General features: G+C 31.3%; 1 protein-coding gene across 2 annotated transcripts in view; it reads right to left on the minus strand.

The window, feature by feature from the left end:
• LOC143257108 (zinc finger SWIM domain-containing protein 5-like) overlaps positions 1-17,953 on the minus strand; it is a 72,320-nt gene that overhangs the window by 16,014 nt on the left and 38,353 nt on the right. For both annotated transcript variants that reach the window (XM_076515340.1, XM_076515339.1), the window contains exons 2-5: positions 8,226-8,334; positions 4,559-4,686; positions 3,943-4,086; positions 2,561-2,709 (exon numbers count right to left, since the gene is read on the minus strand). In XM_076515340.1, coding sequence (XP_076371455.1) covers positions 2,561-2,709; positions 3,943-4,086; positions 4,559-4,686; positions 8,226-8,334 — 530 coding nt within the window. The remainder of the gene's footprint in view (positions 1-2,560; positions 2,710-3,942; positions 4,087-4,558; positions 4,687-8,225; positions 8,335-17,953) is intronic.

Here is a 17,953-nt window from a genome sequence, read left to right on the forward strand (position 1 = left end):
TAACAATTGTCTGATAGCGAATCCAAACTATGTTAATATCCACCTTTTATAAATAGACTGAAAGTTCCATGAAGTGTTGTCATTTGTTTTGAAACAAATTTCAGACTGTTTTAGTGTTTTCTTGTGAAGTCGAAGAGTTTGCTTACATCAGTTGTAAAACAAAGATGGTGAGTGGAAAGAGGCCACCAAAACGTTTTACTGCTGAGCAAATAATAAGACTGATCAGTCAGATAGATGGAGGAGTGATGATAGTAGTGGATCAGATCTTGAATTTGATTGAAGGAAGACTAGTGATGAAAGTGGTTCAGAACCATCATCAAGATCTAGTTCTGGTGGTTCTCAATCTACTGATCAAAGGAGACATCACACTAACTGGGACCTAGTCATACAAACAGGCCATGAAAGCTAGCCCATTCTAGACTTGATCTACCTCCTAGATGTATGTCCATTGTCAGAGATAATGATTGGGCAGAAGTATATCTGCAATATAGGTCAGTCACAAGTAATGACTTTGAGGTTTTGCCAAAGAACAGGCAGGTTCCAAGTGTACACAGTGACATCAGTAATAACTAATGCTCCTTAACTTAGAGCTCTGTTTACAGAAGATGTAATTAATGTTTTCATCATTGCTAATGAGTACACCAAGGGACAAGTTACAAAGAAAACTCAGTGAAGGTTGAGGTATTTGAACTGGACTTATTTACCCACAGTGCTAGGCTGAAATCAGTCATAATTGCAACATCAATGGACATTGACAAACAACCTAGCGTTCAAGACTACTTCACCACCTACCAGTCTCTCTGTACACCCTTCTATTATCAAATCTTCAACAGGGAGAGATTGAAGTTATTTATTCAACAATGCTTCATTTGGGTACCCCTGATGGTGAAGGAAAAAACAAAATTGGTGATAATTATTAGGAGATAATAAAAATAATTCCAGCAGAATGCAAAATAATTATGGATTTTAAAGCATTAAATACATGAACACTGTTATATATCCAAACATTTTCACAATTCTATACACGAAACTCAAAACTTAAACTTGAGAAAAATTCCTTTGATTTTGTTTTACTTATGTAATTTGAAAGTATATCAGAGATTGGACAAATAAAACTACATTATGTGTGCCACCAGAATTTTCATAAACAAATAGCTAATAAATTCCATTTAAAACACAAATCCTACACTAACTCTTCTAAATGCTACTACACACACATCTCACAATATGGTAGAAGTTGGAATACAGTCTATTAAAGTATATACACTGTGTGTGTGTATATATGGAAGTTGTTACTTAGTTAATCACATTTTAACATCTGATAAAACAAAAAATTATGAGTTTAAACACAGTACGATATCACATGACAACTAATAATGGGTTTAAACACAGTACACTGATATCACAACATGACAACTAATAATGGCTGTAAACACTGTACACTGATATCACAACACGACAACTAATAATGGCTGTAAACACAGTACACTGATATCACAACATGACAACTAATAATGGCTGTAAACACTGTACACTGATATCATAACACGACAACTAATGGATGTAAACACTGTACACTGATATCACAACACGACAACTAATGGATGTAAACACTGTGCACTGATATCACAACACGACAACTAATGGATGTAAACACTGTACACTGATATCACAACACGACAACTATTAATGGATGTAAACACTGTACACTGATATCACAACATGACAACTAATGGATGTAAACACTGTACACTGATATCACAATATGTTAATTAAATATATTATCTAAGTTTGTAAAATTCTATAAGGAATCTATTTTTCTGATTCTAAACAAATACATTTGATCCCTTTAATAAGATGTGTACATTAAAACACTATACTAAATAAGTGAATCATGCCAAATCAAAAAACACTATACTAAATAAATGAATCATGCCAAATCAAGAAACACTATACTAAATAAATGAATCATGCCAAATCAAAAAACACTATACTAAATAAATGAATCATGCCAAATCAAAAAACACTATACTAAATAAATGAATCATGCCAAATCAAGAAACACTATACTAAATAAATGAATCATGCCAAATCAAGAAACACTATACTAAATAAATGAATCATGCCAAATCAAGAAACACTACACAATAAAAATGGATCAACCCATATTCAAAAACATTATACTAGTAAAAACTGATCAGGTCATGTCAAGAAACATTGTACTAAATAAATGAATCAAGCCACATCAAGAAACACTAATACTATAAAAATGGATCAAACTACAACAAGAAATACTACATGATAAAAATGGATCAAGCAACAGCAAGAAACACTACACTGTAAAAATTGATCAAGCAACAGCAAGAAACACTACACTGTAAAAATTGATCAAACGACATCAAGAAACACTACACTGTAAAAATTGATCAAACGACATCAAGAAACACTACACTGTAAAAGTTGATCAAACCACATCAAGAAACACTATACTATATAAATTGAACTAAATAAAATGAAGAACTAAATTCTGAATAGAGACCACACCATACCAGACACTTACTTTGGTAAACAGTGCATTTAGTTGCTTGTTAGCGCTGTAATAGCCTCCCTGAGAAAGATAGTTGTGAACTTGTTCTGTTACCTGCTCCTCATCCAAATGCCAGCTGTTCTCCTCATCAGCTGAGGCTCCAGCTGTGGGGTCTGGTGCTCCTGAAAATAACACAGTTAGGATTCACAGATGAAATAATGACCAAATAGTTGTACCATTAGCAACACTTACAGTTTAATAATAGTAAATGAACGGCACCATTGAACCAAAGCTTTTAACTTATTCATCAGTACTTTCCTTCATATGCAAGTTTCTGTTCCTTGTTTTCCTCTCCAAAGATTTTAAAATGTCCTTTATTTGTAGGTTTATTATACTAATGTAGTTTCTAACAGCACTAAGGTAAACAAGGTACTGTAAGTATAGGAAGTACTGATCAACAGTACAATTTATTTATTAATAGAGAAAGTAAGCCTCAAACCATGTGTTTGACATATCTATGCATGTTAAAAAGATATCTCTAAGAGCAGTATATGTTTCAGAAAAATAACTGTTGAAAACAGCATATGAAGTCAAAGTTATGTATATACCTTTAAATAACTAAATACATAATAACAAATAACTTTTGTGGCAAGTTATAAGTGTACAGGGCAAAGTTCAAATAATCATAATGGCCAAATAAATACTATTTACAAGAATCACAGGTACAATATCTGTGATGTAGAACATCTCTAGTGTCTTTGGGTGCTATCACCATAGACACTTTACAAGTTAGCAGATAACTACAGGAACTGAAAACGTTTGTTATGCTGATATTACACATCTCACTATTGCTTTATATATAAACATTATATCACTATTATATACACACTTTATCTGAACATCAAACATAGCAAAATTAAAATACCATTATACACTTTTAAATAGCATGCTTTATTAGGACAGTACAGAATAATGTAGTCCAAATAATAATATCATCACACTGTAATATCAACTGAAATAACTTTAACAATTACAAACAGTTTTTATTAGAAACAAATTTCTGAAAATAAAAAAAGTCTAATTTAAAATGTTTTAACAACTTATCTTGAGAGATTACTTGATATGCATAAAGATAAAAAGGATAATAAAACCTGTCTGTAAATGTCAGCAACCATTTCAACCCCAATTACATGATAACAACCACACCCCTGCTGGAAAGAAAATCTATTAAGACTCGACATTACAAAACCTTAATGAAAAAAAAAAAAGTGAAACATACAGACAGTGAAAGTTCTGTATATTAAAATTATAACATAAAAAGTGACTGAAGTATGACTAAGCTATAATATAAGTATACAAATATACGTAGATGTAGTCATACATGAATGTGTAAACAGAAGTGTTTCTGAACTCACCAGGGATGGAATTAATAACCGAATGTGTCTTTAGAATGTCATCAGCTAAACGCTGAGCTGTTGGAAGGACTTCTGTGTGATGTTCAGCAACAAGGTACTGCACTAGCTTCTGAAGTTGCTGTCGATCTAACTGGAGTAATGTTTCTATAAATAGGGGAAACATTTGAATCTTATTGCAGCCACCAAACCAATTAAACACTACAAGTCTCATCAACTGCTGAACTAATAATAATAAATAGATGTGAATTAAATCTCGAAAAAAATGTATGTATGGCTTCATTTGGTAAAACATACAATTATAAAATTATAAGCTAAACAATAAAATGTTTAAGTATGTTCAGTTTTCCCTCTTACTTAATAACATTTAAATTACAGAGATTTTGGCTACATTATATTTTTTGTCATGAAGCTTGACACAAGTTTACTTCCTATTTAGTAATAGCTATACAATAATAGTTGTAAACATGGAGCAAATCTGAGTTAGCTCAATATTTTAATTAGGAATGTTAATCAACATAAATAAACATTTGTATAATTTACCAGAATCAGAACATAAAAAAATAAAGAACGAAGCAGAGCAGTATAGTATTTTTTATGTCATATTTTCACACCTTACCTGAGATGGGAACACGTAACTTAACATGTGCTGCTTTTCTCATTCGATAAATTACAAGGGCAACAACATGCTGACACCAGAAGATGTCATTTACGTCACACGTACAAGAGACAGAGGTAATTTTGCATCTGTGAAAAGAAACATCCATTGATATTTAGGTTTAAACAATGAAGGAAAAAAAACAGTTATAACAGAAACAAAATTACAATATATTTCCTTGGTCTTTGAAGATCAAGTACACTTAATTATTCAGTTGAACCATAAGTGAAAAACAAAGTTTTGTTGCTAAATTTATTTTTCACAAAAAAGGATATATGTTTTATCTAGCACTGTTCAAAAGTCATACAATTTAAATACATAAAACTGTGTTGCAATGCATATATACAGACACACACCTACAAAAGTACTTGTATATTCTATTTGTGGACATTTCCAAAATAAAAACAAGTGTTTTATACAGCTGCTCAGAAAAAGCAAAGCAAGAAGGAATATTTAAGTAGATAAAAATAACAAAACAAAACCACACTTCCTGTCATCATCACCAAGTATATTCATAGAAATAAGTATTGAGTTTGGAAATAAAACATCTACAATCACGTAAAGTTACACATATTTAATTTCTTCAAAACTTCTCTGAAAATGGTATTAAAACTTAAACATTCAAATTTAATTACACGTACGTGATAACACTCAACAAATCATATTCAATATAACTGCCGCAAGAGTATTTTTACATCTAAATCAATGAAAGTCTCATACAAATTTAAGTTCATCCAACTTTGTCTTCATAAAATGCATGGCATTAGAGATCAAACCAATAAACACTTATTTCATTCTTCCCAAAAAAAAAGATCACATAAACAAACCTAATGGAAACTACCAAAAATTAATTACACTTTATTAGAATGATTATTTTGGTCTTACATTACTGTGGAACTACACCCTCTGCTCTCAAACCATACTTTATTTAATCACTGTGATCACACATTATTTCCCTAAATCAGCAGTTTTCACTGAAATAAAGGTTGGTTCTCACATCTTTTCAAAGACCCTCACTGTAAGTGAAACACTAACCAGGTCTTAAAGTTGGGCATCTACCTGATCTACCTATGAATATCAATTACACTGGTTACTAATATGTAAACTAAAATATTAAACAAAATTATGATTAATTCGAATAATGTCACAAAAATAATAAAAACGATAATTACTCTTTGTTACTACTAATGTTTTTGGTTATTTCAATTATCAAAGTAACTGAAATGCTACCATTACTGCTTTTCGTTGATTAGTTCTTGTAATATAAATATAATCAGAAAATCAAAAGGATTTTTGTTGTTGTTGTTTTGAATTAAGCACAAAGCTACACAATGAGCTATCTGTGTTCTGCCCACCACAGGTATCGAAACCTGGTTTTTAGCGTTGTAAGTCCACAGACATACCACTGAGCCACTGGGGGGCTCAAAAGGATGTGTTTGATTATTACTATTTTCAATTATTCTAACTGTCCAAGTCTCATGAGAACAACTGATTAGTTGTACGTTACTAATTAATGAGTCTGTTGATTAATCAATTATCAAATTATATTAATGAGCCAGCTCTAGCCATGACCACCTTTAAGTAGATTAACAAATGATCATCAAATCTGAACTGCATGAAATAACCATGAATCCCATTTCATCCATTGTATTCCTCTTTATAACAGTTGTTAGTTCCAAAAAAGTGGCTGAAAGGCTGTGATTGATTGGTTATTTTAGAGTTGAGCTACATTGGGGTACCTGCAGTGTCCACCACAGGGAAATGAACTCTAGATTTTAGTGCTGAGTCTATAAACTTTCCAGTGTATCAACCAGAGGGCAGGAAATCTGTGAGTTATTAGTTTTAAGTACTTGTTTAATTTGTCAATACTCTCAGAAGTTATGTCCAGTTTCAACACAAAAGTCACATAATCACAGCCCTCACTTTAAAGAAAAGACTCTAGACTAGTATAAGGTGTTCTGAAAATTACTGCTGTCCTAAAGTGTGACCTTTGACCATACATCTTTGAAAAATCTATTTAGATATCCTTCCTATGAAAAAGCTGTGACAAAAACACCTTTGTCATAGTTGACTTAACCAATCATTTCTCCAATTTAAAATGTCTTTACAGTAAGGCACAATCAAATAATTTTTCTAGATTTTTGTGTTGGTGTTCTTCACAGGAATTTGCTGTGAACAAAATATACAGATATTAAACATATAATCCAAGGTGCTATATAACAGAAGTTCACTTATGTTGATTGTTTATAAAAATATCATTAAACCTCTGTCAAACTGATAAATATTTATATTATAAGAGATCTGAAATGGTAAACAACTACACAAAACATTAGGCTTTATAAAAATAAAATATCCAAATTAATTTAATATTACTTAATATACATTCAGAAATTACATTTGCTTGTAACATGTGACTTTTATCAAGTTTATTCTGTATACTATTATTACAATAAGGTACGCAAAGGTCTTAAGAGCTAAAATTGTACACTTAAGAAACAGAAACATGTTTTATTACACAAGTAAAAGGTTAGTACTCAAAACTTTATAACTAAAAATACAAACAAATAGCTATATGTTAACTTATTAATAACATTTCTATATGGATTGTCTAATATATTTTAGCAAACTTCATTGACTTCATTGAGTTAAAAGGGTATGCCTAAAAACATTTTTGTGTAGGAAATGAAATTATCAACATATTACCTCAACTTTCTACCTAATGCAATGCTTGATGCATAATTAAACATTTAGTTATATGTTGATCTTCTTCCAAAGCAGTGTGGATGCATAAGTAGGTTTTATTTGTTTAACAGTGTATCTCATATTCATTTTTTAATTCTGCTCTCCTGTAAGGGGAGCAAGTTCATTACTATAATCACAAGTTTAGTGATAATTTAATGAAGCTTAGTTAGTCACAAAGCCAAATCACTAACAGAAATAATTTCTCCAACAGTCTTTACTATCAAAATTCACCATACGATAATGCAGTGAAAATTAAAGATTTGGTCTTCATTAATACTATTATTCTAATTAAAGTTTTAATACTCATACCAGCCATCTTGAGAATAAATTTTTACATACAACAATACTCTGTGTCCAGAAAAAATGTGAAATACACACACAGTCTTTAGCAGCTTGTATTAAATGTCTTTATGATATTGTTATTCTTAGGAAGTTGCTTATTAGGAAACAAATTAGTCTGGTATATAAAAGATTTTTTTTTACCCATAAAATAATGAAAAGTGTATCCAGCATTACTTTACATAAAATTAACACATGTCAATAAACTGTGAGGTGAAATTGAAAAGAAATCTTTAATACACATATAGAATTATTAAACAGTTGGTACACTGCATAACATAAAATAATGAGCTCAATGAAACATCATGATGTCATTCACATAGCTAAATTAGTGTAGGTTACTCTATGGTAAAGTAAAATGGTCTCAAACTCCCATAGACATTATGCACCTATTCACATTCATAAGTTACCAACCACAGATGTAAAAATTTCTTTACTTTTTATGAAATACCAAAGAAAGCAAATATCCCATATCACAGAGTAACACTGACATTCCAACAATCAGGTACAGTAATGAATAAACTAACAAGAAATCTTTTAAGATTACCTGTCAAAGGTGATGGAAACCCTGTGTCTTTTTTCTGGTTCTGAGGAGTAACCTGAAGTTGAACTACTAGAAGTTTTGGGAGTCACAACAAACCCACTCAAGTGGAAACCTGAAAACAACAACCCATGTGAGCTTCTGAACTAAAAAGAATTAACAATTATTGCAACCATGCTAACAAAATGTTCAACAACATTTGTGAAATTTCTTTGTTTTTAGTCTCTTGTGTTAAGACTAACCTGAAGTCATCAGTTGAAAAAAAACTTCAAGGTAATTAGGGTGTTAACCTTCAAATGTTTCTGAGAAAAGGTGGATGAGCTTTTACAAAACTTATTGCATTTAAAGTTATCTCTCTTTTTTTTATATACAAGTTAAACTTTTTGCTTTTAGATAAACTATGGTAACAAATTTTAAGGTGATATCACACCTTGTGAATAAACCATCCGACACGTGTAAACAACCACATGGATTGTTTTTAATGACCTAAAGCTTCTTTTCACTCATTTCTGAACTAGTTATCATATCCATATCAAAGAAATATAATTACATGTTTTATCAAAATATTCACTTTCAAAACTGAGATTCAGACTGATAATGCAAAATCATAATAAAAATAAACTGGCAAGGAACACTGTTTTGACTTGTGTTTTCTCTTGCTTTCCTTTACAATACATATACATGCAAACATGTACAGGCAGTATGCTTGAAACTATTTTTTGATTAACCAAATTAAGTCATACTAAAAACTTTTTCTAATAAAACTGGGGTTGATCTAAAAGATCAAACAATGAACTAAACATATGGCTTCAATTACAACACCAACAGCCGATATTTATGAGTCCACTACAAGCATGAAGTGTATTATTTAATTACTTCAACATCACTTATCTATACAGACATGTTAACATACCAACATATTCAGAACAGAGCACCTGCTTAAATGTCACTTGTTGACCTAATTTTCTTACATGTCACTCGTTATGTATCAAGATAATTTCCTTTTGTTAAAATTCAAATTCAACATATGTCACATTTGTGGAGTTATATAAATACTTGTATTAAATATTGTCAGTATTTAAGCTAAACAAAGAATGTCCATTTGATGGTTCATAAGAAATGGTACAGTTATTCTTTTGTCATAGCCTGAATTCTTATTTCCAAGATGAGTATTTTGTTAACACTTATTGTGATGACAACTATTGTGGATTTAACAGTAATGAAGAACGAAAAAAAAATCCATCAGTTATGTTACAAACACTGTCAAACACTGACACAATTTTATATTATACCTTTCAGGCTTAGCTGCGTCTTTGAATAATTTTACTTACTTATATTTGGACTTTTTAGCATAACACCAATCAAATCACTTCTATGTATTAATGTTTCACATCAAGAAAGCAGTCTGTAGGTGTTAACTTTTCACTTAAGACTAAAAGTACCTGGTGAAAATAAAAAGATTTTTTAAGAATCTTTACTACCCTGAAATTATATGGCTTTTTTAAAACCTAAAATTACTTATTTTATGTTGTTTTTTTAAATAAAGTTGAAAAAGAATATGATGTTTCCTATATGGATGTGAAGGCAAAAAAAATTATGAACAGTTATCTTAGAAAATTCTGGATAATGCATTTTGTAAAATAAACTGAGCCATAATTCTAAATTTTCTAGGAAACAAACATTTTAGTATGGGTTCATTGAATGTTCTGATAAACAAAAGAATGAATGTGTAGTGTTGGTCTACTGCAATTCATATGTTTAAAATGTAAAATATTCAGCAACCAATCATGGATATCTTAACATTTTCATGCTAATTCAAAACAATATTTTAACTACTGTGAAACACAATGTTTCAAATGTTGTAAAACAGTCTTATTTTTTCTTTTGGGTATTTCAGTTTGAATTTTTGCATCAGCTACAAATGTTAATCCAATTAAACATTTTCTGTGAATTGTTAAGTCTAAGATATCTTATGATATTCATCATCTACATAAGCTCTTATCGAGTTTCTTAATTTAACAATTTCAAGATTAAATACACACAATTTATCTCTTTCTCTAGAGAATACTTTTCATACTCAATATTTGACTGAATAGTTCTACTACCAGTAAAGTAAAACATTTTTGAAGAATCCTTAAATTGAAATATTTGGTAAGATAAAAAGTCTTTTGAAAACACAGGATGTGTATGTGCTTACAGTCTGTTTGTTCTTAAGGACAAAACTACAGATGAGCTTTTTCCACCACTGGTATATAAACACAGTTCTTTAGCAATGTAAGCCTGCAGACTTACCACTGAGGAATTGAAGTCTGTTGTTGTTATAAGATGACTATTCCAAACCTTAGCATTACTGTACGTGTTAACTTGGAAAAGTTTTCATGGTTGAAATTAACTACCCCAGTTCAAGAATCATGTTAAATAAGGTTTTAATAAATAGTTTCTGATCAAGGCAAACTATCAATATAGATCAGAACCAAATAAATTAACCCTTTGAATAAATGTACCTAGTTTAATGAACCAGTCTAGCTACAAGTATATAACATAAAATAACAAACAGAACTTCATGACTAGAGTGCATTGATTCATGAACTGAAAACCCTCACTGATATCAGTAGTTTCTACTATAATTTTGTAAATTCTTTTAAGTTTTGACCAGCTTGAAAGACTACGTTTATTCTGAAAACTATACACTAAATCAACAACACTAAATATTACAAACAATGTCATCTGAAAAAAAAATTTTTTAATATTTGTGTGGGGGTTACATGTGAACATTATATACATAACTAATATTGTTAATGAAACTAACAATAAAGAGAGACTGAAACACAACACATGAAAACACAGTTTGCTTTATCAACTCTCAGTGATTCTCTGTATCATTAAATGTATGACACAATGGTATCAGGTTAATGTTATTATAACACCATACAGATGTACAACACAATAACACCACAGAGATATGTAATACAATATTGTGAAATTAAAAGTAGGCCAATATTCCTCTTACAATAAGACCATACACATATATAACACAATAACACCAAACAGGTGTATAACACTTGCATGTTACAGTTTGTACTTAACTGTTATTCTTACCTTCTTCAGAAAGCATAAATCTTACACAAACTGTAAAACTTTTTCAATTATAAAATGGTAGAATTATCTTTATATAACCAAACAAGGAAGATGAAGTATCTAAATCAAAGGATAAAAGAAGATTTTCGTATTATTAAATATATCTAACACGGATTAATTCAGAAGAGGTTAACTTATGTTCCATGAAAGATGTTTGTCAGTTAAAAAGTGATTATAGAAAATTTGTACAAAATCACATGATGGCTTCTCTGCATGAACTAGATGGAAGACACCCAGTCAACAGCACTAACTGCCACCATTGCAAACTCTCGGGCTACTCTTTCTGATCCAATACTAAGATTTGACTATAGCATACCCACAGTTCCAAAGATATACAAGTAACAGAATATTTCTTGTTAACAGCATACAAATCATGCACAGTTGTTCTCAAAATGTAATATTAAACATAAATCTAAACATGAATAATTACTTCCATATTAACTCTATCCTGTAAGTAGCCTATGGTGCCAATTAAAATAGGTTGCTAGTCTATGAGTGATGTTTTCACAAATCCATTTATTCTGTGAACATCCCATCTTAAGTTTAAAGGACAAGCAGTTACCTCATTAACAATTGACACCATCAAACTCGGAGAGCAAACAACTATCCTACTACCAGTGATATCCTGCAGTTTTGCATGACAAACAGCTATGTTACTACCAATTATATCCTACAGTTTTATAGAGCAAGTGATTCCTACAACAAAATATAACATTATTATTAAGCATGCTGGTTATTCTACAAAGTGAAATCCATGTTTAAACTTTTTTTCTTAATGAGCCTCAAATAATATTATTACGACCAACTGTGAAGTGAAGTATGTTTTTAAATTCCGGACAAAGCTACTCGAGGGCTATCTGTGCTAGCTGTCCCTAATTTAGCAGTGTAAGACTGAAGGGAAGGCAGCTAATCATCACCACCCACAGCCAACTCTTGGGCTACTCTTTTACCAATGAATAGTGTGATTGACTAACATTATAATGCTCCCACAGCTGAAAGGGCGAGCATGTTTGATGTGATGGGGATTCGAGCATGTGACCCTCAGATTACGAGTCAAATGCCTTAACCCACCTGGCCCTGCCAGGCCTACTAACTCTGAAATTGTATAAACAAAACTGTACAGAACATAAAGTTTTAGAGTATGATATCAGTATCATAATAACAATTATAATACAAACACCTTCCAAAAAAAAATACACTTATAACATTAACTCTTCAATAATAACAAATATAATTAGTCACAAAAAGAGGAATTGTAGACTTTTTATCAACATAACCAATATTTTTTGTATGAAACACAACTAAATTACACATATCCATCCAAGTCACCACTGATAACCTTTGCAGTTTCAAAGACAATTTTCACCTGGTAGTAAATATCAGCATAAAAGCATCATATTCTCCTAAATAAACATTTATTTTTTTCATATTTTGCTATGACACAGCAAAATTATGTGCAGTTATTTTGGCTACTTTTCAATGAAATAGTAAGTAAATGTTTCTTATAATATGAAACTGTTGAGGTAGATCATGTGTACACAGTTTAAAGTTTAATAAATGTTCTTCAAAAAATATAGTATGTCCACCATTTTTGAAATCCAGCTGGCCTGGTTCCAGTAGAAAGCAAGTAGTTAGTTCAACTCTGAATATGAAGGATGATTTGGCTAGTCTGACAATTTCATGATATTACTTTTGATGCAATTCATTAAAATACTTACAAATGAAAGAGATCAGGTCTCACCTATGAATTCTGTTGTCATGGTTTGTTACAAAACAGCTTGTGGTTCACAAGTTAACACGTGCAATTTCAATGAAGTTGGATATTTTTTTGACAATTTGTTGTTTTATGGAATTGTTTCAATCATTGCTTATCATATTCATATAATGCAACACTTAATTTTTATTCTTAACTTGGCCAATAAGTGCATTTGGAGCAGGGATGTTTGTCAAAATACTACACATGCTTTAATACCTCTCCATTTAGGAAACAATAATTATATTACTTGTTTTGTCTCAAGTTACTCTAAAATAAATGCATTTAAAATGTTATTGAATATGGATTAAATTCTTGCCACAAATGCTATACACCAAATAATATGCAATCAACAGTATCATCCACAAAATCCTCCAGTTGTTTCAAAGGTCTAGAACAAAGCATTTTAAGTTCTTAGCTCTAAAAACAAACAATATCACACTTCTTCATAGGATTTGAACACATTCTTCTAAACTATTTATGCAAGAAAGTCCTCATTCACCCATGACTGCACTTGTTTATTACAGGACCCTTATTAATACAAGAGTCTGTTGGCATCAGAAATTGATGCAATGTTGCGTAAAGGTTAAGAGCACTAAATGTCCTCAATTTTGACTTGATAGAACAAATGGAAGGCAACTAGTTAAAAGCACCAACTGTGTAGTCTTGGGTTACTCTAACCAAATATCAAGATTTAACTTTCACTCTTATTATGTTCTTACAGCACCAAAATATGCAGTGCAATTCTTGGGTAATGAAGTGCTAACAAATGATCCTTGGATCTACTAAAACATGACACAAATATTTAAACAAAAATGTCCTCCACCCTGCCCAGTAACTCAGCTGTAAGTTTAGGGACTGATAACACTAAAACTCTGGTTCTGATACTTGAGGTAGGCACAGCATAGATAGCCCATTGTAAAGCTTTGCACTTAACAACAAATAATTAATCCTTATCTAAAACTACCTTACTACCCCTTGATATCACACAAAATAAGCATAATTTTAAAATAAAAAAGTAGACTAGTGAACAAAGTTTTAAACATGTTGAACAAAGATATAAGCCATCTACAAATAGGGTGTTTACTACATTATCTGATTTCACAACCTTGGTTGCATAGGTCAAACAAAACGATCTTTCAATTAATGGAACATAAAGACTACTAATATCAGAAGGAAGTTGAGAAATCAGCCTCAGTGTTACATAGTAGGACTTTAATGGAATGCAACCGTTTGTTAATGAAAAGTTTGTATATTTTCAGCTTCTGTAATAAGGCTTTCTTCAGATTCACACAACCAACCACAAAATTAATTTCAACCAATTAACCACAGTTCTTCCACCAACATAAGAGAAATGAAGGAGATATATTAAAGTGAGGAACACATATTCAATAGCAAACTGGGCTTTGAAATCAATCCTGCTTGGAAGTCATATATATATATGTCAAATTAGTTAGTAGGCGTTGACCCTTATGGACCAGTTTAAACCTAAAAAGATAGTGTAGTCACACTCTAGCCCTTGAAAATAACAAGCTTGGCATGTAGAAACTATCTTAATTTATTTTGTTAAATACTGAGTCTTTTGTATGCTGATTTGTTAGTACTGTTTTATGTATTTGTCTAAAGCTTAATATTTAGGACTAGCCTAAGGTGGTCTAACCTCAAAATATTATTAGGATTATGGCCAGTAGCAACATAAACAACACAAATATTCAACTAATGCCACAATACATTCCAATCTTTATAAGCAAAAACACATATATCTAATTAGTTATACTGCATGTAAGGTTGATTTTTAGTTTCCCACTGATAGGAAATTAATATTAACTATTTAATACTTCTGTAAACATTTCACAAAATATTTTATTGGAATTATTTTTCAACAGCAATGGAACTAATGTTTAACAATTCTATTCAAGAGAATATTACAGTGCATGATATATGGTGAACAAATTTCCTTTTACTGACAGCAGTAATTTGATCGATATACTTCCAACAAACATCTCCTTCAGCCACACTACAACTTCTCACAAAAGTCCATCATTATTAATTTAAATTACATAGATAAACTATTAAGTGTGAAATAGTTAGTTCTATAATGTCTAATATTATAGTAAGCCTAAAATCCATCCATTCTACCTAATCTGATATTATAGTGAGCATGAAATCCACCCATCCATAATTCCTAATCTGATATTATAGTAAGCCTCAAATCCTTCCATCCATTCTACTCAATCTGATATTACAGTAAGCCGCAATTCCTTAGGTCCCAAATAAGTTGTTTGACAAGCTAACAAACACCACGTGACTTATCTTTTAAACACGCCGGATACATACACGAAGGACGTAATGTTGCTAAATATCTTTAGTCGTCCGTGGAATGTTACACAACACACAGTATCCTTACAAATTATCACTAAATAAAATAACTTTGTGGTTCTTTACGACGAAGCACTTTTAATTTTTGATAAGACTAAATAATCCCACACAAATAGCCACTTAACTGTGGTTCTGAGTTACTAAAATCAGTACTAAAATTATAGTACATATTTAACATGTTGATTTATAGTTTGTGTTTATTGTTAACGCTAGAAATAAACGGCCTTATAAAACTAAAACGTTCTTATTTGATGAGGCACGCAACATTTTGCTTTACAGTTTCTTCAGGAGCGTTGATTAAAACAAACTGAAACTGACAGTATAAAGCTTTAAATGGTTTAAATAGTGTATTTATTTTGTTTAATTATAGTATGTATTTAACATATTATAGTACGTAATTGAATTATAGTAAGTACTTATTGTACAGAAATGCAGTGTGTGTTTATATATAGAAAACTGTGTGAAAGTGAACATTGTATAACATATGTGCTATATTCAATTCTGACAAGAACTTTCACTAAATACCAGGCCTATTTTGTACCTGTTAGAAGACGACAGAATTACAAGAGATTGAGACACTATTTGTATTACAAATTGTTTGAAGAACAAGTGGTACAAAGTTGATGAAGTGTAATTGTTATCAGTTCCACTTATTTCACTGCACTGCATATAAGAGTAAATGTTTTATAACAGTATATAACTTATATAACACTTTTTTTTTTTTTAGTGTTGGTTACTATGCTTGAATTAACCTACTCAAATTCAGACGAAGTTAAATTACAGTACATACTTAAATGGTGTTTCTTGTTATACCTCTGTTTTTGTTTTAACTACACTGACGTTACACCCCCTGGTTCTTGTGACACCAATTAATTAACCCAAATCTCCTTAGCTGGACGAAACTCGTTGTTTATTTATTATTGGAATTACAGCCGAAAACACCGCTAACAACAAGAACTCCAACTGAAGAAACAATAGTTCTAATCAATATAAGTAGGAACACTATATTAAATTAACCATATTCATATTTAGGTGGTGTTTAGGTTTCTTGCTTTGATCAAAAACTAATATTAATCCTAAAGTTGTGAGCAATATAATTCGCAGGTTAAAAAGCAAACAGTAAAATATGATAAAGTGTTTTTAACAAAATGTAGCAAGAGAACCTCGTAACACTAAACATAATATCCCAAGCAACATTTGAAGTGCTAGTCACTAATTCACAATCGATTTATTTCGGTTGAAGTAGCCATTTTATAACAATCACAGATCACACTACAATGCTGAGTGAAAGTATTCCTTTTCACGCCGCTAGGTGATAAACGCTTGAAAAGTGTGTTAATTGTTGTTGTTTGTACACGTATTAATTACAACTGCTCATAGTGTTTAGATCTCTCAAGTTTCCTCTCCACACAATCAGTCATCATATACTACGGTAAAACACCTCTCTCTTTGGTAGGCGGGGCTGGTTCAACAACAAAACGTAATTATACAATCAAAACTCAATCCGCCCCAACTGACAGTAATTAGCTGCTTTTTAGAATAAACAAACAATACCCAGAAAATTTTATAATGGAATAATTCTCTTGCACTTCCTGTTTAATATGAGAGACATTATATTTCTATCTTCAATGTCATTTCTATAAAAGTTTTGTATATTTTCACTCCACTCGGACAGCTGATACGGGAAGTTTCAATTTTGATGATTTACTGTCTGTCCCTGCCAAAAGGTCAAAGGAAACGGGCTGACGGTATTACAAGCAGTCAACTTTCACGAATACAACCAAACAATGACGGTGATCACCAAGTAACGTGAGCTAGAAGACTTTAACAAACGTCCACTACACAGCTTGAAGAGATACCGGATATTGCATAGATAAAAACAGTCACGTCCCGGATGTGACGAATTAACTAAGAAGTTTGCCGGCTCGACTCAAATCACGAAACAAAGAGAGTACTTCACACAGGTAACATTACTAAATCGCAGTAGCAATAGAGATTTAGATTTAATTTGGCCATAATGGGCAATACGTACTTTTCATACCACGAATATCGAAACCTGAATTTTGGCGTCGTAGGCCTGAAGACTTACAGCAGAGCCACGTTCTTATCAGTTTGAGAATCGAGACGATTATAGAAGCGGACAAAGATACTTTCTTTGACTTTATCAAACACCAACCTGTCTCCAAACAACACTTTACACCATTAACACCATACATAATCCATCTATTCGTGATTTAAAATCCACAAGACACAAATATGCAAGGCTAAGAAGCAAACTAGTCACACATATCTACACCATATAATAGCAGTAATCACTTGAAGGTTATGGACATGTTCCTCTAAAAGATATTGGCAATACAGAAATCTAAAGTTAGAAATATTCAACTGTGGTAAAGTCACTTGACGAGATACCTATTTTGATTTTCAACTTAGCTAATACTTTTCATTTTGTTTTCTTTCAAAA

This window comes from Tachypleus tridentatus, chromosome 7 (genome assembly GCF_004210375.1).
Source record: "Tachypleus tridentatus isolate NWPU-2018 chromosome 7, ASM421037v1, whole genome shotgun sequence".
In the NCBI taxonomy this organism is placed as follows: Eukaryota; Metazoa; Arthropoda; class Merostomata; order Xiphosura; family Limulidae; genus Tachypleus; species Tachypleus tridentatus.